At 43.8% G+C, this 22704-nt stretch overlaps 1 protein-coding gene across 2 annotated transcripts in view; it reads right to left on the bottom strand.

Moving 5' to 3' along the window:
• Positions 1–694: 694 nt before the first annotated feature.
• Positions 695–22704, bottom strand: part of foxo1a (forkhead box O1 a) — a 46722-nt gene continuing 24712 nt past the window's right edge. For both annotated transcript variants that reach the window (XM_058079409.1, XM_058079410.1), the window contains 2 exons: positions 5739–5930; positions 695–5629 (listed from right to left, as the gene is read on the bottom strand). In XM_058079409.1, coding sequence (XP_057935392.1) covers positions 4430–5629; positions 5739–5930 — 1392 coding nt within the window. In that variant the 3' untranslated portion in view covers positions 695–4429. The remainder of the gene's footprint in view (positions 5630–5738; positions 5931–22704) is intronic.

Consider the following 22704-nt stretch of genomic DNA (forward strand, 5'->3'; position numbering starts at 1 on the left):
TTAATAGTTATCCTCCCTATCCGTGTGGAAGTGGTAAGTTTTTGACTATTTAAGTTGAAAGGAAATAACTTGAAGGCTACCGTTTAGGTCGCTAGCTCTCTAGTTTGCGAGTTAGCATGTGTCTCAAGACCCTGCAGTTGCGCAATATGTTGTAAATAAAAAGAGTATAAATGTGACTATAGTTGTGTTTTGTCATGTCTACAGGGCTCTAATAATGCTTTGTTCATTTTAATCTGAAAAAAATCATTTGTCTACCCACCAACTATATGTGCTTTCTTAAGTTTTTATTATTTCCGTTTTATTATTATTATATTTATTTATTTATTTATTACTGATTGATTGATTTTCTTTATTCTTGATTTGTTTATTTATTTTTCATCTTATTTTGTGTAGAAAAAATAAAATGAAGATATTTGAGAACAGTGGAATGTTTTATCAGAGCTTTTATTGTAGAAAATTGGAACCTAAGCGCTGTTTTTTAAATTTTTTTGTTTTTAATAAATGTGTTTTTTTTTTTTTTTGGAAAACCTGATGCGGCCCAGTCTCACCCAGACCCTAGCTCCAGTGGCCCCCAAGTAAATTGAGTTTGAGACCCCTGATTTAAATCATTCAGCAGTATTCAAATATTTGATTCTTTGATTAAGAAAAATCAATTGTTTACTTGAAAAACGTATGAATTACATGTGTTGTTTTTCATTCTTCTATGAAGTCAATTATTAAAAAAAAAGTATTTTAGTTTCCCAGTAAGTCACTCGGTAAAAGAAAGAGCAAAGAAAGGTCAGAGTTTGAACACGTAAGTACATTTATTCAGGCTTGAATACATGTATATAGAACATAAGTAACATATTTGTACTGATTGCAAATGACACGGCACACTTTCAATGCATCTCCGCCATATAAGTTAATGTAACAGATGCTTCTCTGTGGGATGATGCACTTTTTTGCTATAAAATGTACGTACAAGTGCATGTTCTCTTTTTTTCTTTATATATTTTTCAATATCTACAAAAGAATTGGTCCACGGGTTCTGCATTGTGAAGGCGGAATATAGAAATGTCATATCATGGAATAATAATGAGCTTTATTTGCGCTAAATACAAGAAATACAACATTGTCAGTTTACAAAAGCTTAGCATATAAATCACTGCATTGTCTACTCTCTAAATAAATTCACCCCCCCCCCCCCCCCCGACCGTCCCGCCCGCCCCCACACGATGACGTAGAACGCGGAGACGACGACACCAGAATGTCACAGCGCTACGTTACAATAAAATCTCTGTGCAGAGTAAGCCACATGAAGAAATACAATGCATAGATTTAGATATCATTTACAGCTCTTCTTCCGATAAAAAAAAAAACTTCGACTTCGAGGATTCATGCTGACTTGAGTGACCGGCACGAATAGATTTCATAATTAATAATCATCATCATCATTGTCAACATATCAATAGGTAGAAATTTGGCAGTTTTCAAGGCTTTGAAACGTCAAGAAAAGTAAAAATGTGAAATCATCCTCCGTCATTTCATTTCAAAAACCAAAACTCCCAGCTCAAGGCGACGGATGTGGTTGTTGGTGGAATAAAAACGGCCGCTTGGTGGGGGTGGGGGTTGGGGGGGTCACTGACGATGCCAATGTACACGCCTGATAAGTCAACACAGGGTGACACACGATTCATTGGCGACTCCAAATTGTCCATAGGTATGAATGTGAGTGTGAATGGTTGTTTGTCTATATGTGCCCTGTGATTGGCTGGCCACCAGTCCAGGGTGTACCCCGCCTCTCGCCCCAAAGACAGCTGGGATAGTCACCAGTTTCCCGCCACCCTAGTGAGGATAAGCGGCATAGAAAATGGATGGATGGAAGTTAGCAGGCACTTTGTATCTTGGCGAGGTCATAGGTCATATGTACGGCCTATAGCATACACCGACGGAAATAAGAACAATAAACCACCAAGGCAGCGGGGGCCACTGCGTCACCCGTGCGGCCATACCACGCTGAAAGGGCGGAGCCAGATACAAGTTGCAGTCTGTTGATTGGCTGAAAGTTTGTAAAGTCAAATGTTTTCTGGACTATGTTTCTGCAGGGTTAGGGTTAAAAAAATAAAGATTTTTTTTTTCCAGTGGACTGGAACCTCCTCCATTCTCTATTTGAATCTTAGCCCCTCCCACCATCAACTTAACATTTTGTGGGGTCTATGTCATACATGGACCCCCCCTCCCCAACCCTAATCAGAACATAGAGCGGGATTTAAAAAAAAACAAAAAATTTTTTATAGTGCAACAGCTTAAAAAAATGAAGAAAAATTTTTTTCAACCCCCCCCATCCTGCGATGTTCATAAAAGTAAAGTTTGCAAATGCTTAAAGATGCCTGCTGAAGTTTGTATTTTCAAAATAATTCAAAGTGGACCCTCAAGGCGCATCCTGCTGGGCAAGCTGATGGTGGGAGGGGCTACAATGCAAACGCAGCATGGAGGACCGATGAGGCTCCTGATGAGGAAATACCACCCCCTGCAAAGGAGAAGCGAAGCTTCAAAGCCGGTTTGATAAAACCGTACTAGGCCCGCCCCTTTTGGACTAAAGCGACCTATGACTACGAAGGAAAGAGAGGGAAGGTTCCTTGGTCTGAAGGACCATGGATCTTCTGCATGTCAAGAAATGAGAAGATCCTGCTCACATTTCCTGGACTTCAACAGGGACTGAGAGACCACTTTAAAGGCTCAGGAGGGTTTTGCGGTTCATTCTTTGATGACAATATAATATTGTAATAATTCTAATATCACATATTATGAACTGTAGTCATCAAAATGATGATGAAGGAAATACATACATGTGTAGTGACTCTACAGAATAAATTATTGAAATAAACAGACTTTCCAATAGACACTGTATTTTTACGGAACTATACAGTCCACCCCCCCCCACTCCATCAACCCCCCCACCACCACATTGGCAGGGCTTACGGTCTCGGCACCCACAAAGGCGACTACTTGAGTCGGCCATGGTAATGAAATGTCCATCTTGATACGCTAACGCAAAGCAGCAGGAGGTCATCGAACCCAACCCCTCCCTCACTCACTCACTCACTCACTCACGGTGCCACCAAAAGCTGCAGCACATAGACGGAAATAAAAGCTGACACCCAAACAGACACGGGTGTCACCACAGATATTCACTTTACTTTTAGGAAAAGTACCATGAAAAAATATTGACAGTATATTGAAATCTACTTTCATTTCTAGGATGTTCAACTCAGTGTGTGTGTATATGCTAGCGGCCCCGCCTCCACCCACCCAGAGACTGTGTGACCGAGAACACGGCTCACTCTGTTCTTGCCATTGTTCTATGCAATAAAGCCGGCAATGTGATGAAAGCTATGCCCGGAGAGAACCCTATTCCTAGCGTTCCTAGGCTAAGTATAATTGATTCCATGGTGCCCCCCCCTCCCTTGCAGGATGCAAAGAAGCATGAAACAGTCTATGTGTATCGGTGTGTAGTGCGTGTGTTACATTTCCATTGTTCCAATATGGTATTCCACCAATAAAACCACTACTTATTGAGATTATAAGCACAAAAAAACAAAGATTTATTGATTTTGCGGGGTGGCAAATATGTGTTGGATCTACTGTGTATGTATATATTTATACAATAAAAAAACCCTTCAAGAACTACTTAAATAGGCCCCTGTGGTATTAAGGTTCCGAGTGCAGGCGGCGCACCACAATAATAATCTATATTAAAGACAATAATTTACCTCTCAAATATATACTACAATCTAGTCAACAGGTACTCTATCATGTTAATGTACACTCTTAAAGGTATATACACAATCAGAAGAAGAGAAAGAGAGCGAGAAAGCGGCTCAAAAACTATAAAAATAATCATTCGAATCATCATAAATGGTCCAGTTTTCGCTCGGTTTGTGGCTTCTGCTCTGTAAACGTAATCACACGACCTGATCCCGACGGCGTCCAGGGCGTGGTATTTACATTCAGACGCTGGCCAAGGAGCCACGTGCTGCTGCTGCGTGGCTTTCCTTGATGCTGATGATGGAGATGATGTTTGGCTTGTCAGTCATCTATGAAGGTGGAACTTGAAGGCCACTGGATCATCTCGATGAAAAAAAAACGCAGGACCCTGCAGTCTTGGTGCCACGCGAGGGAACCACAAACTCCAGGTGCCTTTGTTCGACCTTCATGGATGACGTGCGTTGGCTCCATTGTTAAGGCAAATTGTTTGGCACTTGAGTTAGTATGGATTGATATTTCCAGTAGATTAAAAGCTGGCACTTTGTAGTAAAGTGACGTGAAAAGTTTTTAAGCAGGAATGTCCAAGATACAGGAACTTGGTCTTGGTTTCATCTTGAAAGCTTGTGTCTTACCACCCAAAGATCAGTCCAACCGATTCCATTTCTTCACCGTTTCAGTCCTCCTAGCCAGACACCCAGCTGTGCGTGGTGGTCTTCACCCCGTGGGGGAAGCCTTGCTGGGTCACCATCGGCTCAAAGTTGAAGTCCAGCGAGTCCCCGTCCATGAGAGTTTCGTGGAGAACGGTCTCCATGTCAAACTCAAACTTCTCTATGGACATGTCATCCAGGTCGCTGGGCAGCTTCTCCAAGTGGGAGGGCGGCGCCAGGCCCAGGCGTCCGTATCCGTTGGTGTTGATGGGGCAGAAGGCGCCGGGTACGCCGCCGCCGCCGCCGCCGCTGAGGTGGCTTGAGAGGCCGTAAGGCATCTGCATGGGGCTTTTGGTGGAAGAAGGGGGTCGCGCCGTGCCGCCACTGTGGTTGAGAGACATGAGCAAGCGGCCGTTCATGGCTGCTGAAGTGGGCGGGGCTTGGCTTCGCACGTTGTGCGGGCGAGGATGGGACAGACCGTGATGGTGGCCGTTCCCCCCCGCCATGAGTTTGGCCCCGTGCTGGCCACCGCTGTATGGTGGCAGCATGCGGCCCCCGCTGGACTGAGTTACCACCGTGTCCACTGACGGAAGGAGGTCTCCATGCTGGTCTGTGTCTGACGTCAGAAGCTCCTTCAAAAGCCCGGCAGAGCAGCTGTACGGACTCATGGCAGGCCCGAAGGCGGTCTTGCTCTCCGGCAGGGTCTGCATGCTCATGGGCGGCAAGGCGTTCAGCCCCGCTTGACCGTACACGCACTTACGGTACTCCTGCGGGGCCTGCGACACCATGCTAGGGGAGCTGTATGACGGGTACCCGGGGCTGGGTTGCATCATAGGGGAAGGGGAGGACTGGGAGGATCCGGGGGTCGTCGCCCCTCCTCCAACCTGAGAGTTATTAGGCGAGAGCAAGTTCAGATTGTCCAGAAGGTTCTCCATGACGTTTTCCGAGCTGTGTCCCAAGGATCCGGTCATCTCTGTGAGGCTGGGCAGCGTGGCAGTCATCTTGGGCCCGGGGGCGCCCGGGTAGCCCATGTGCACGTCCGCCTCACTCAGGTCGTCCTCGGGCATGAAGGGCGACAGGCGGCCGCTGACGGTGCTGGCGTTGGAGCTGGTCCGAGGCCTGAAGCTGTTCCAGGCGTCAAAATCGTCGTTGCTGTGGGAGTTGGGGCTGCCGGGCCACTTGTTGTAGGAGCCCGGGCTGTCGGCGCCGCCGTCTGGGCCGCCCTGCATGGACAGCTGCGGACAGACAGGGAGACTCTTTGTGAGACTTAAGTCATGTGATTACAGAACACCAAGAAAAACATGGAAGTGAGCCTAAAAATAGCTCATCAGTATCATGTACTACCTTCTTTTTGGCGGCCCGTCCTCTGCTTTTGGTGAATTTGCTGTTGTTGTCCATGGAGGCCGCCCTGCGTCTGGGGGACTTGCCGCTCTTCCCTCCCTCGGGGTTCAGCATCCACCAGGAGCTCTTCCCCGTGCCCTCATTCTGCACGCGGACAAAGCGGCTGTGCAGCGACAGGTTGTGTCTGATGGAGTTCTGTGGAGGAGAGGATGATGATGAGGATGAGGGTGTGATCGCTGTGGGAGATGTGCCCTTTTCCACTAACACATTTGCCTTTGCACTCAAGTGCAAATCCTTTTTACAGCTGCTCTTCTTTTCAAAAGAGCTTGACAGATCATCTGAGGGAGCAAAAAGAAAGTGCCTTGTCACTCGGGAACATGGCCTCCACGAAATAGATGTCAATAAGTTGACGTGATGATCCGTCAGCATGGACAAAAACCTAAAAAAGAAGATATTCCGCCTGTCCACAGCACACAAAATCAGCTTTTTTTTACCCTTCCCAGTTTAATAGTGTGCACTGCCGTTGCTTGGCGACAAGTATTTTTGTGCCTGGAGCAAGTGAAGCGTGACTAAACCACCGCAAACAAATGAACGGGACTATTGGGCAAAGGTCTGCTGAGCAAAGCACCGCTGATGTCCTACTTTACAGCCGGCTCGGGGTTGGGAGACTTCAAATGAGCCAGAACTGTTATTTAAGGACCCGTGTTTTGTGTTATGAGCCTGAACAAGACACACACATAAAAGCTGTGGCTGACGTCTTCGGCGTGTGGCGCATCTGCTTCCAGATCTGACCCCCCCACCACCACCACCACCACCTCCTCCACGCATCTCCGCCATCCTTCACTCGCAATCGCGGCCCAATCGCTCATTAGCGTCACCCGCACCACTGTCCAATATTGGTGTCAAACAAGTGTCACTTGTACTTTAATTCATTTTCTACTGCTTATCCTCACGAGGGTCGCAGAGGTGCTGGAGCCTATCCCAGCTGTCTTCGGGCGAGAGGCGGGGTACACCCTGGACTGGTGGCCAGCCAATCACAGGGCACATATAGACAAACAACCATTCACACTCACATTCATACCTATGGACAATTTGGAGTGGCCAATTAACCTAGCATGTTTTTGGAATGTGGGAGGAAACCGGAGTACCCGGAGAAAACCCACGCATGCACGGGGAGAACATGCAAACTCCACACAGAGATGGCCGAGGGTGGAATTGAACTTGGGTCTCCGAGCTGTGTGGCCTGTGCGCTAACCACTTGTCCATGTACTTTAATATTCATTCATTTTCTACTGCTTATCCTCACGAGGGTCGCAGGGTTGCTGGAGCCTATCCCAGCTGTCTTCGGGTGAGAGGCGGGGTACACCCTGGACTGGTGGCCAGCCAATCACAGGGCACATATAGACAAACAACCATTCACACTCACATTCATACCTATGGACAATTTGGAGTCGCTAATTAACCTAGCATGTTTTTGGAATGTGGGAGGAAACCGGAGTCCCCGAGGGGTGGAATTGAACTCGGGTGTCCTAGCTGTGAGGCCGGTGCGCTAACCATTCGTCCGCCGTGCAGCCTATATGCTTTATTATTATTCATTCATTCATTTTCTACCGCTTATCCTCACGAGGGTCACAGGGGGTGCTGGAGCCTATCCCAGCTGTCTTCGGGCGAGAGGCGGGGTACACCCTGGACTGGTGGCCAGCCAATCACAGGGCACATATAGACAAACAACCATTCACACTCACATTCATACCTATGGACAATTTGGAGTCTGCAATTAACCTAGCATGTTTTTGGAATGTGGGAGGAAACCGGAGTACCCGGAGAAAACCCACGCATGCACGGGGAGAACATGCAAACTCCACACAGAGATGGCCGAGGGTGGAATTGAACTTGGGTCTCCTAGCTGTGTGGCCATGTACTTTAATATTTAAATTAAAAATCAAGCCAATGTGTCCAAAGTGCATTTTAGAGGAATTTATGAAGGCATTTTGTCAAGAAAATGAGGAAGAACATAACTGCATGCATACAAATAAAGCATCCATAATGCATATTAATGCTCTCAAATAAAATACCAAAATTGCATTAAATAAGAGCACAAAAAAATCATGTTTCTCTTATAAGTGTAAAATGAATACTGTATATACCATACAAGAAGATGACTAAAATATTGCTCAGTTTTACATGTAAAATACACATTAGTTGTATATTATAAATTTTAATGTCACGCAATGTTGGAACGCAATTGAATATGATTGCACACCTGGCAACCCAAAGTGATGCTATCTGATGGGCCTCTGCATTCAGCTCCCAATCGAATGATGCAACCCGCATCACTCCCGCAGTGCCCCACTAAACGCCTGTGCAGGGACGGCTATGACACAATGCCGTCTGGTCATGAGCCACTGGTTCCCGTGACTCCCTGAGCTCTGCTCATTTTCAGCTGTGCCGTGAGCGATGACTCCGCTGTCCCGCTTGACTGCAACGACAGCGCAGGCGCCGGGGTGTCCTGTCGCGGCCCTTACATCATCACTGTCACAGGATGGACAGGACGGACAAGTATTCATTTTACACTTATTAGAGAAACATGATTTTTTGTGCTCTTATTTAATGCAATTTTGGTATTTTATTTGAGAGCATTAATATGCATTATTGATGCTTTATTTGTATGCATGCAGTCATGTTCTTCCTCATTTTCTTGACAAAATGCCTTCATAAATTCCTCTAAAATGCACTTTGGACACATTGGCTTGATTTTTAATTTAAATATTAAAGTACATGGCCACACAGCTAGGAGACCCAAGTTCAATTCCAAATCAAAATTGTTAAAAGACCAACTAAAACATGAACTGTTGGACCTTAAGGAGGTTCTAAGTGGAGCTTGAAAATGCAAAAAGAAGAAATAGTAGTGAGATATAAAGGGAGTTTATAAAGAAGTGAAATGATATGATTGGTATATAATTTAGTGTCGGGTTATCATTGATGGCAAAGGCAACAAAGCTTTCTCTCCTTCAGCAAGGTGGGATTGGACGCAGTAAGACAGTCATTTCAACTGCAATCCTTCAATGGAACAACGGAGCTTCAGGTTGTGCAGGGGCGTCAAACGGCAACCGGCTATGTGGAGATGTTACAGGGAGCATCCCTCACGACTGAAGGCACTTCATCAAGGATCTCTTCCGTAGGAATACACAGACTCCTTTGGACTATCCTGCATCTTCCCCTCATCCAAACCCCGTGGAGAACATTTGGGAATGGATTTAGAAAAATGGACGTGAGTGAAGCCATCTTCAGCACCTGGATCAACATTCCCACTAGCTTCCTGGAAACGCTGGCATCACGTATGCCCAGAGTCGTTTTTCACCTCATGAAGAAGAATGGCAAAACAACTCATCACTCCTTTTTTTTTAATATAATTTTGGGTTCTATTTTTTCATCTATGGTTTCTTTTAATCATCTGATGAGCATCTTCATTCATTCATTCATTTTCTAGCGCTTTTCCTCACGAGGGTCGCGGGGGTGCTGGAGCCTATCCCAGCTGTCTTCGGGCGAGAGGCGGGGTACACCCTGGACTGGTGGCCAGCCAATCACAGGGCACATATAGACAAACAACCATTCACACTCACATTCATACCTATGGACAATTTGGAGTCGCCAATTAACCTAGCATGTTTTTGGAATGTGGGAGGAAACCGGAGTACCCGGAGAAAACCCACGCATGCACGGGGAGAACATGCAAACTCCACACAGAGATGGCCGAGGGTGGAATTGAACCCTGGTCTTCTAGCTGTGAGGTCTGCGCGCTAACCACTAGACCGCCGTGCCGCCCTGATGAGCATCTTATTTCATGTTAATGATTCTTTGCAATAAACTGCTGACTGAGTTTTTTTTTTTTTTTGGTCTCACTTTGTAACTCCAGTTAGAGACTCCTCAAGATCCAACAGTTCAAAATGTACATTCCCGCCATTTTTCAAGTGGGTTATGTGGGATATGTCAGGGATACCCGGCTTGGACCAGTGGAAAAAAGCCTCGTGTCCCACGGTGCGGGCTGGAAAAACAATACAGGTCACATCAAGAGTCACAAAGTCAAGAGTCCTGCAAGTTCCGCCACGGGACTTATCTTCTGCCGCAGCGCAGAAGGAATCTCGGCATTCCAGCTAATCAGCGTGTGCAAAGTTCAATTGTAATCACAGCCAACGTGTTACTATCTCTTAGGAAACAGTAGAGACAGGATTCCCAGCCAGCCAGTCATCACAATCAACATTCCTAAGCATGGTTACAAAACTCAAGGTTTCACAGCAGTCCATCCACAGAGAGAAGCAGAGTGTCAAGAAACACTTCGGTGATAATAAATGTTACGCAAACTGGACTCTGGGATAATAAAACTGCGGGTTCTGCGCCAGTCCACCGCCAGGAGCACTGCACTCTGAGTACACAGAGAGAGAGAGAGAGAGAGCGGCGCTGGCAAAACACGAGGAAGTGACCACATGAAAGAGGACCGTGACAGGAAACAGAGTCAACTTCCTGCCTCACAGGAAGCGCCGTGGTCGCGAGGCAGAGTGGGGGGGAAAAAAAAGGGCAAAGGAATGCGAGTTTGCGTGAGCCAAGTGAACGCCGCCAATTTAGCTTTTAGCCCTCCTCCTCATCCATCAACCCCCCCCACCGCCCTCATCCTGGCTGCAAGCATTAACCCCTCCATGTCGCGCTCCTTTGTAATAAACGGACCGTGTCATGTGACTCAAGCGAGAGGTTGCAGCTGGTGTGAATGTGCGCTATTTAGGCGGGAGAAAGAGGGGCAGTGTGCGGAGAAGTGGGCAAGAATCAGCAAAGAACACGCTGTGCTGGTCCGACTGAAAGGCGGCAGTGTTCAGACGGACATTTCCTTGTCTTTCCTTGGCCCGTTCTCGGAGATTCTTTGCCCTCTCACAAATACTAGGGAGTCCACTTTGGACCGTACACTCCACTTTGCTTCAAATTTGAATGAAAGTTAAGACGTTTCCATCCATAGACCGAGCTGTCCATCAAACAAAGAATGTTGTTGCAGTGATTAGTGTCTTGCTAACGGAGTTCACGCTCTCTAAATGCTGTGCTATTATGTCATTATAATGTTAAAATAATGTCAATATATTTAAGTTAGACATAGACAACCTGTACATTATTAGAGCCCTCTTGACATGAAATAACACCCCTATATTACCTTTACACTCCTATTACCCAACATAGTAGACAATAATAGACAGAAAATAAGACACAAAAAACATGTTTACCACCTTCTAAATACACCTAATTATATTTAATTAGAGGCCTATAAACATGAAGTAACACCCCTATATCAACTTTACACTCCTATTACCCACTATAGTAGACATAGTAACAGAAAATAAGACATAAATAAGACACGTGCTTGTGTGTGGTGCTGTAAATATGTTCTGATGTTGGACAGGAAGTGATGTCAGTGGTTCGGGGTTACGGTTGCAATAGCAGCTCATTTGCTTCTTCCTGCTCCTTTTCAGACATGTGAAGCAATGAGGTGTATATTGTATATATTGTATATGTGAAGTACATTAATGTAACATTGTATGCATGTTTGAAATAAATTAAGAAACAACAATATTAGAGATGGACAATTGTAAATAATAACTATTTCAATAGGAAAGATATATTTATGAATGTTAATAATCCTGAAAGCTCAATCCCAAAGACTACAGTAATACAGTAATGGATGTCCCTTTTAAATCACTTTTAAGCCATAAAAATGGCCACAGTTCAGTTCCAAACAGCTTGTGGTGCTGTATTTGGAAATTCATGTTTATTAATGTTTACTAGCTCGCGTTTGTGTTGTTTATGTTGATATAGTCATTTAGATATTTGAGTTGCCACAAAATCAAAACAATTATGTCAAAGCAAAGGCTATGCTTGAAATGTATCTTTTAACATAAAGCTTTTTTTCCTTCCCATTTTTAGTTGGGAACTGATATTTACCTGAAACATACTTGTTGTTCTACTGCTGATTACTAAAGAACAGAAAAATGTTATATTGAACTAGAAAATGTCATCTGTGTGCCTTGAAAGATCAGTGCAAATCGACACTGAAGGAGTAGACTTTTGAAAATATGATGAGGTTCTATTCATATTTATATTCATATAAACTGACAGTTACAAGTGGCCCTCAATGAGCGTGTTTGGTCTAGACGGCGGTCCTCCCCCGGCCTTTCTGACTTTCAAAATGAACAATCCCGTGCGTGACATTAGCAACCTGGTTCCTGCTTTCACCAGTTTGCAGGAGGATGTTCATGCATCTTCTGCCTTGACCGAGCTCCTCGCATGTGCACCTCAAATGTCAGCTCGCTAGGCGAAAGAAATCCCCGTGAGAGGGCGTGACGCCGCCTACGTGCGGGCCCGGCTCGTAAGAAAAGCCACAGGCCAAACCTCGGCCGTGCAGCCGTGGCGGTTTTGCAGCGACGGGCTGAAAATGAACGTCAGGTGTGAACATGGCAGCAAGAAGACCTCTGAGCGGTTTCTCATGACGTTGGAAGACGAGGAAAGTTTCCCCGGTTTGTTCTTCCTCCCCTGCACTCATTTGCATTCGATTTCTTTCCTGTGTCGTGTGCTCTGACGCCATGCTGTCATCTCTGACCGCCTAGACACGAAGCCTTCGAGCTGAAGTCAGGAGGGAATATGCTGAGTCAGAGCAGTGCGGTTACGACTATAAATGCAAAAAATCTGTTATTATAGAAGGTCCGCCCGCTAAATGGCGCAATGGAGCTGAGTACGCACTTCTCCTAAGACGTCAGGGAGACGAGTGATGGCTGGGATTATACGGGGGATGGTGCCCTTCCCAAACAGACGCACTTAGGATCCTGGATTCAACTACTTCGTAAGTAGCAGCCCCGCCTCTCCCCGCCGGGACAAAGAGACCAATTGACTGACAGGAGGGTTCATTCCGCTATAGAACCAACACGCCCATGCACAGAGTGAACGCTCTCGACATCTGGCGTGTTTGTTAGCGAGAAAGAAGGAAATAATGTGGTTAATAGATTTATGGACGATGGTGGCAGGCCTACAGTATATGGAATATCTTTTAAAACACGATTCTGGAATACACCAAAATCCTCATTTGGAATTTCAATTCCCCGTTCTTCAGTTTTAGTTGCTGTCCCAAATCATTTAAAAAAAAAAAAAGCAAAGTGATGAAGCATCACATTTGATGAGTTATCAATACGTTATCAATACAAAGTGAGTGGCCATATTCACTGGATTTTTCACTCATGATTTCTTTCATTAAAACTGGAGGAAAAAAACCCACTCTTGTTGTTGATGTTGTGTAGCAACCAGCAGCACATGGCCTCAGGTCGGACGGCTGGGAGCACACAAGCGTGTCGCTGTTAAAAGACAGAAGAAACCACAAATGTCTGCCTTTGTTAAAAATAGCACTACGAGGGAAAAAAAAAAAAAAAAGAAACACCCAAGGACATACTAACTCGCCACAAACTCCAAAAGCACAGCGCGCCCGTCCCACCCTGTCCCGTCCCCGGGGATAGAGCCAGCCGAGCCACTTGACTTGACACTTGGCGCCCTGACTTCCTCCAGCCAGGGACACATAGGATGGAATGAAAGGATGCCACTTTGTCAAAATATGCTAAAAACTTCAGAAATACTTCAGAAAAAAACTTTGTTTTTTTTAATCTCTTTTTTCCCTCAGTTTTGCTTTTGTTATTTTTAATTTTCCAAACATTTAAACTTTCTTTTAAAATAATCTTCATTAATGTAATATGATGACTTTATTCCCATAATATTGCAACCTAATGTTCCATAAGCAAATAATGTTTTCATTCATTTTTTAACTCTTTGTTACCAAAATGAGTAAAAGTTTTCCTCAGAATTTGACAAATAATATTACAACTTTATTCTGGCAAAATTATGACTTTTCCCTGAAATATTTTGACTTTATTGCTGTAATATTACAACCTAATTTTCCGTAAAGTACAACTTTGTTTCTCATAATATTAACAACTTCAAACAAAACCTATTTGCTACTAAAATTACATTATTTTTCCTCATATTACAAGTCATATTTTATTCTCATTAGAAAATTACTTTCTATTTTTTACAGCCATTTTTTCCATTTCTGATAGTATTTTTTTTTTTATTTTCCCATAATATTTTCAATTTATTCTCATAAGACAACTTTGTTTGCAACTCAATTTTCCAAAAGTAAAATGAATAATTTTATTCATTTGTTTCTTATAATATTCCAACTTCATGCTACTAAAATTATTTGATGTAATTATGACTTTTTCCTCTTTAAAACAATAGCATGTTATTGTTTATTCTTTTAACATTACGCCACTAAAATGGTGGTTTCCACTTCATTCTCATAAATGATGCCCTTTTACTGTAATATTTTGACTTTATTCTTGTAAAATTACTGCAGATTTTTCCAATTTTTGCTGCTGTCGTGTTTGTTTTGAAGTTTTTTTGTGGCATTATAATTTCCGAATATGCCGCAGGCAAAGAGAAAAACAGCCGTGGGCTGCAGAGGCCCCCCATAGCGGCACTGTGGCCACCCCTGCCTTACCCGTAGACGGGCCTGTGATGACCTGATGAGAGCAGACACCCGGGTATCTTTCATGGCCGTGTGATGAGGCCAGACTAGTGACGGCTTGGAGGGGCTATTAGTGAACTTCCTGCCGCATTGTATCCGCACAGGAAGAGCTGGCCGGTCCTGATACCGATCCCACTGAAACGCAGGTTTCTATTCAAAACACTCATGTGCAGCGGCAGGGAGAAAAGCGGCTTCAAGCTGCGACTTCCTAATCCCGAAGCCTGCGCTTGGACCAGCCAAACAAGAGGAAATAGGAAAGCGTTAAAGAGGCGGCTGAAGCTCGTAGCGCACATTTGAAGAAACCGTTCCCTCCTTGTCCTCAATCACGGTCCAACGAGGTTGGGAGAATGACTCATCTCCTGCTATTTCCTCCCATTTGTGCAGCACGGACATGGGGGCAAATGGAAAGCACGGCCGCTGTGTGATTGAGTGACCATTATGTCTGTCACCGGCCCCAAAGAGCTTTTTGTTCGCCGCTTCATTTATTCTCTGAGGCGTTCGGATAGAGAGCGAGAGAGCGAGAGAGAGAGAGACTGATTCCGAGTGCTGATTCAATCTGAAGGGGACAACTTACTACTAAGGATGGCAAAGGATGCTATGAAAGAACACGAGTCAACATTGGCTACTGCAGCAGAAATATTGGACGTAGCAACTCGTGGCGTCACAAGAGCTCATTCAGAAAAAAAGGACATCACATGATGCACTATGTCTGGGATGATAAGAAATCAATCAATCAATCAATATGTTGCATGTGCATGCGTGTCTGGCACCGTGGTGCCTTTATTCCATAGAATAAGTGTACTAATTAACTTAACTTTGGCACTTTCTAATCTTGAGGCTCTCTTGCTAGGTGCTAGCATGATGACTGTTAGCATGTTAGCATTTAAGCTAATTTGCTCATGTTTAAAGGCAAATTAACACATGCATGATGCAGGGACGTTATAGGACATCCTTGGCAGTTTCTAAACTTGAGGCTGTCTTGCTAGGTGCCAGCATGTTAGCCGTTAGCATGTTAGCATTTAAGCTAATTTACTCATGTCTAAAGGCAAATACACACATGGCATGATGTAGGGAGGTTATAGGACAACCTTGGCACTTTCTAAACTTGAGGGTCTCTTGCTAGGTGCTAGCATGATAACTGTTAGCATGTTAGCATTTAAGCTAATTTACTCACGTTTAAAGGCAAATACACACATGACATGATATAGGGAGGTTGAAGGACAACCTTGGCACTTTGTAAACTTGAAACTCTCTTGCTAGGTGCTAGCATGTTAGCCGATAGCATGTTAGCATTTAAGCTAATATACTCATGTCTAAAGGCAAATACACACATGGCATGATGTAGGGAGGTTATAGGACAACCTTGGCACTTTCTAAACTTGAGGGTCTCTTGCTAGGTGCTAGCATGATAACTGTTAGCATGTTAGCATTTAAGCTAATTTACTCACGTTTAAAGGCAAATACACACATGACATGACATAGGGAGGTTGAAGGACAACCTTGGCACTTTGTAAACTTGAAACTCTCTTGCTAGGTGCTAGCATGTTAGCCGATAGCATGTTAGCATTTAAGCTAATATACTCATGTCTAAAGGCAAATACACACATGGCATGATGTAGGGAGGTTATAGGACAACCTTGGCACTTTCTAAACTTGGGACTCTCTTGCTAGGTGCTAGCATGATGACTGTTAGCATGTTAGCATTTAAGCTAATTTGCTCAAGTTTAAAGGCAAATACCCACATGCATGATGCAGGGACGTTATAGGACAACCTTGGCAGTTTCTAAAATAAGGCCCTCTTGCTAGGTGCTAGCATGGTAGCCATTAGCATGTTAGCATTTAAGCTAATTTACTCATGTCTACGGGCAAATGCACACTCAATGACATGAGTGTGAATGGTATGCATTATGGATTCCTTATTTATATGGATGCAGTTATGTTCTTCCTCATTTTCTTGACAAAATGCCTTCATAAATTCCTCTAAAATGCACTTTGGACAAATAATTATGTGTTTATTGGCTTTATTTTTAATTTAAATATTAAAGTACATGGACGAGTGGTTAGCGCACAGGCCACACAGCTAGGGGACACAAGTTCAATTCTACCCTCTGCCTTTTTTGTGTGGAGTTTGCATGTTCTCCCCGTGCATGCGTGGGTTTTCTCCGGGTACTCCGGTTTCCTCCCACATTCCAAAAACATGCTAGGTTAATTGGCGACTCCAAATTGTCCATAGGTATGAATGTGAGTGTGAATGGTTGTTTGTCTATATGTGCCCTGTGGTGGCTGGCGACCAGTCCAGGGTGTACCCCGCCTCTCGCCCAAAGACAGCTGGGATAGGCTCCAGCACCCCCTCGACCCTTGTGAGGAAAAGCGATAGAAAATGAATGAATGAACAATGACATGAACGGAGTGAGCCCTTTTGTAAGTCATAGTCTCTTTATCTCGGTGGGTGGAGGCGGGGCTGTGAGCATGCACACAGAGTGCAGAAGAGTGCAACCTAGTAGGAATGAAATGAGCAGATTCTTCTTATTTCAGGTGTTCAACAATACGTGTATCTCTATCGTTACAGTTCGATACGCATGTGTATGGAACAGAACCGTCTTATATTTATTTGATCAACTTCTGATGGACCACTCTAGTGAAGGCCGGATCGTCAAGCCCAAAAGCCGCTGAGCTCCGCCTCCCACACTCATACCATGTTGCTGAGAGAAGCTACATCAGACTAGCTCACTGAGACACGCCTTTCCTCATGTTGACCATCATCCCCCATCCTTCAGATGGCAGGACAAAGGACACCAGGGAGGCTCCTTTCCATCATGGGCAACCAGCATGATCCAGGGGGACACCCTGGACTGGCGGCCAGCCAATGGCAGGGCCCATAGAGACATTCATTCATTTTCTACCGCTTATTTATTTTTCCATCTTATTTTGTGTCAAAAAATAAAAATTAACATTAAACATGTATTTAATTATTTAATAATAAAAAAAGTCCACTGAAAAAGTGGAGGGTATAGCAGAAGAATTGAAGACTATTATATTATATATATATGTTTATTAATATTTAATATAATTCATATTTTCATTATATTTTTTATTTATTTATATAAGTTCATTTGAGCTAGCTCACAATGCTGTCATTGGCATACAGCTATTTTGAATATGAATTCCTCTAAAGCAGGGGTCTCAATATATACATACATATATATATATATATATATATATATATATATATATATATATATATATATATATATATATATATATATATATATATATATATATATATATATACACATATATACATATATATACATATATACATATATACATAGATACATATATATACATATATATATACACATATATACATATACACATATATATACATATATACATATATACATATATATACATATATACATATATATACATATATACATATATATACACATATATATATACATATATACATATATATACACATATATATACATATATATATACACATATATATACACATATATATACACACATATATGCATATATATATATACACATATATACATATATATATACACACATATATACATATATACATATATACACATATATACATATATATATACATATATACATATATATACATATATACACATATATATATATACATATATACATATATATACATATATACATATATATATACATATATACATATATATATTTTTTTTAATTATTATTTTTTTTTAATATTTATTTATTTTACCTGATGCGGCCCAGCCTCACCCAGACCCTAGCTCCAGTGGCCCCCAGGTAAATTGAGTTTGAGACCCCTGCTCTAAAGAAACCTCCACTCACAGTGACAGGTTTCATATTGGAACACCAATATAAATCACATCTTCAAGATGAAGCACTCTTCATGCACAAAGTAATCATTGAGACATATATTTGTTGATATGACGCACACAGAGCACGGAACAACTTGCGCTCTGTCTCCTTCCTGCTGCGGTCTTCTCGCACTGTGAGGCGTTCAGGCACTCATTATTTTGAGTGTTATGCTAATTGTTTTTCATTTTTATTCACGTCCCCCCGCTTTGGGAACCACTGATGTAGGGCAAGCTTGCTGGTGAGTGCTGGTGTTGGTAAAACACCGCAGCATGATTCTCTGACGACCACGATGCTCTCCCTATCAGACAGTGGCAGCCATCCCAAGGTGCTGTTTTCATGTTGTGAGCGCTCAGCGATTTCCTGACTCAGGCCCAAACGGCGTGCAGCTCATGTGCGCCAGAGACAGGGACCACGTTGTGCCGGCTAAGCTCGCCATGCTAAAATATGTGCATGTGCCGCTACATGCGACACAATGCCAGTCTGTAAAATGCACAGAGCGCCGTCTGTGAGCCGGGTTATTTTTCGCCTCAAATGGCCCGAGAGCAACTTTGGCCGGAATGGATAAAGATGCAGTGTGTGGCGGCCTGCATCCACCCCGTGTAGCCAGGGAGGGCGGAGGGGTTGCATTTACATGTTGGCTATCCCAGTTCTCCTCTGCAAAAGTGGGGATATCCCTGAGCTGCTTTTTACTGTCTGATTCCTCCTCTAATAAATCCAAATGGGACCGTGGAGGATTTCTCAAGGCTAACAAACGCCTCAACACGCATGCGACTAACCTTTGATCAACAACAGCAACGGGGGTTGTCTTTTGGGGGGACAGGGGAAGGAGGGAGAGGATGACGCAACAGAAAATCAAACGCAAAAATGGCCGCCCACTTTGTGTGTCCGCAGGCTGTTTTCTATTAAACACAGCAGTAATTCCACTCAAGCACCCAAAAGTGGTTTGAAGTACGGGAATAAAACATGCAGATTTCACAGATATCATATTCGTGCTGCGGCGTGTGCGCATGGCAGGATGCGCCCGCCGTTAAAAGCAAAGCACTTACCGGCTCCTCGGCTCTAAAATGATCACTCTAGTGAAGCCATTACTGCTCTTCTCTTCACAGCACAGAACCGAGCATCATTATGACATGGAAATGACGGTGATGCATCAGAAAACAAATAAAGCCGGCGTGGGAGGACTTCATTCACAGGAATAGAAAAATCAGCAAAATGCAGGAAAGCTGCCAAAAGGACACTCTCCACAACGTGGTGTGGATTTGAGTGTATAATATCTTGTCACAGACACTGAACATATCAGTGTTCCTGTATTCAGTAGTATTTGATGTACATTTCCTGCTATCTGCTCGCCCTCATAATCACAATCACGATATCGTCCAGGCGTTTTCAAGCAAAGGATATGCTAAGAAGTTGAACAAAATTTTAAGAACCAGATAAAAAAATATCAATATATGGCATATGTGACTAGTGGGAATGTGGCCCTCGGTGCTGAAGATGGCTTCACAGCCCGGAACTCATGTCCATTTTTTTTAAATCCATCCCCAAATGTTCTCCATGGGATTTGGATGAGGCGAAGATGCGGGATGTTCCAAAAAAAGGTGACATCATTTGTCTTTGTGAAGACCACACAGACCGTGGCCTTCAGTCATGACGGTGACCCCTGCAACAAATACACGTAGTTGGCTGCCGTTTGACGCCCCTGCGCGACCTAAATCTCCAATGTTCCATTTTGTCTTATGTAAGATTCTGTGATTATATGTATGGGAAAAAAATGACATATTGAATTGGTAACTGCTATGGCGTGGAGATGGGGTAGGATTGAATAAGCTTTGCTTCTTCCTGCTCCTTTTCAGACATGTGTAGTAATGAGGTGCTGTGTGTGTGCATGTATGTGTGTATGTATGTGTATATATATATATGTGTAGATATGTGTGTATGTATATGTATGTATATATGTGTGTATGTATGTGTGTGTGTATATATATATAGATATATAAATAGATATTGTAAGTGTATTGTATATGTGAGAAAGAATAATGTAACATAGTATGCATGTCTGAAATAGATTAAGAAAAGAAAGAAAAAAGAAAGAAGATGGTGGAAAACATCTCAGGTGGGATCTCAAGGTATCTCTCAGGACCGTCAAGGGAGAAGAAAACTTTCTTCCACCTTTCAATGTCCCATGTTTGATTCTCCCAACAATTCCAATTCTGATGATTATGGGACCGCACTCGGCACCAGTATTGACCATTATCTGGGCCCAGGATGCTCCCATGTCATGGCGGACAACCAATGGGATTCTCTGGCACATTTCTGGAACCTCAGGATGAGAAGTTTGAAATGACCATCTTACTGCATGAAGTAGTGATGAAAGTGGAGTGTGAATAAGTACACCTACTCACATTGCAGTACAATAATTAGGGTATATAAATGTGCAACGGTCTCCTAATGGGACAACGGCCACGTGGTTTACAGGTCTGACGGACGCAAAGAGGAAGAACACGAAGGAAGAGGAAGAAGAATCTCGTGTCACGCTTCAAGCGTTGCTTGCTGTTTGTGGCGACATCACAGCCGTGGCGAGGCAAAACACACTGTGTGCGCCCACTTCCTGTATGCAAACTGCAGTACGGGAGGGGGGGGGGCTGAGATGTGACGAGGAAGAAGCAGACTGCCGTTCGCAACACGCCGTGCGCATGCCTGAGGCGCCCTCCTTTGACCTTGACACCAATTTGCACTCAGCGGCACGCTTCCTGATCACATTGTACACTAATAGTGATGCAACAGAACGTCGCCATCAGCGTTCAGCACGTGTTACGTGTTTTATATAAACAGCTTCAGAAGTTCATTCATTCATTCATTTTCTAGCGCTTTTTCCTCACGAGGGTCGCGGGGGTGCTGGAGCCTATCCCAGCTGTCTTCGGGCGAGAGGCCGGGTACACCCGGGACTGGTGGCCAGCCAATCACAGGGCACATATAGACAAACAACCATTCACACTCACATTCATACCTTTGCCGTCGCCAATTAACCGAGGGTGGGATTGAACCCTGGTCTCCTAGCTGTGAGGTCTGTGTGCTAACCACTCGACCGCCGTGCCGCCCGCTTCAAGTTTTTAACAGAAAATTTCAACTGTTTTTCAGAGTAAAATTACATATTTTCTAGTTTATTCTTGTAAAATTTCAACTTTTACTCACATTGTGGCTTTTTTCCCCTCATAAAATAGCAGCATGTTTCCTTTTTCGGGGAGACACACAACTGTTTCATACTTGTTTTACCAAGAGACATACATTTGGTTTGAGCTCGCTAACATTGGACGTCGTGGGAGTTGCCTATTTTTACCCTAAAGAAGAAAAAAAAAAAAAACGCAAAAGTGTCCCATTTACCTAAGTGACCTGAATATTAACCAAGCTACAGCCATATTGGTACTATAGCAGCTAACACCAACAATGACAGACGGAAGAGTGGACACCTAGCTCTCCAAAACCCAACAAGACGCTGGTTTGTTGTCAGCCTGTTTTTGAGCACGTGTCTTGTGCTGGAAGACACAGCCATCCCGATGTTAGCGAATGTAGAAAGTGCCATCCATGTTTCTATGATGCTGTTGTTGACGAAGTAGCGAAGTAAGCTCCTGGGCTGAATCAAGAAGTTTGGGTAATGTTTTAAATCATTAAGATATGGCCAGATACTGGATGTAGTACACCTATGTTACCACAAATTACTGATCGAGGTTCTCCTTGGCACTATCGCTAGCAAAAGGCTGGGCTGCATTGTATATTTTTTTTCACCGAGCAGGGCACATATCAAAAAACCCAAATCAGATCTATAATCCAGACCACGAGAGCTCAGACGTGTTGGCGTCTGATTTGTGGACAAATCTGTGTGACAATGCGAATTAAACAAAAGGCATCTTCTCACAAACAAAGCCCGTCCTCTTCTCCTATATAAGGAGCCGCACGGAAAGAAGAAAGAAGACCAAACGCTAGACGTCCTCCATTTTTGTCCTCAGTTTTTGGTCGTTATTGAGTTGATGGGCCGCTGCCACGATGTCATGCTATTCAGGAAAGGCCATCCCATAAACACACAAACCAGGTAAGGCGAGATGAACCAAAAATATCTTCTCAAGCTCGCGTACGCACTTGTAAGCACGTATCATCGTGTGCTACATGCCATGACCGCCCCGTCTGACAGACTCCACGCATAATCGCTTCAGGGCGGGAGTTGAACAATGTGGGTCTGGGTAATGCCTGTGGTTTGGGGCCCTCGGCAGTCAGCGGTCCCGTAAAAGTGTTACTCTGCTCAGTGTGTGTCCCCAACCACACACACACACACACACAACAATACGAGATGGTGCTCTTGGGAGTGTGAGCAACACATGACCTTTGCACTGAAATGATACACTGAGCTCTTCCTTTTACACAGCACAGGTCAGCTGATCTCTGGTCCATGTTTCTGGGCCCATGTGCCACGCCAGCGCCAAAACA

Source organism: Doryrhamphus excisus, chromosome 8 (assembly GCF_030265055.1).
Source record: "Doryrhamphus excisus isolate RoL2022-K1 chromosome 8, RoL_Dexc_1.0, whole genome shotgun sequence".
Classification (NCBI taxonomy): Eukaryota; Metazoa; Chordata; class Actinopteri; order Syngnathiformes; family Syngnathidae; genus Doryrhamphus; species Doryrhamphus excisus.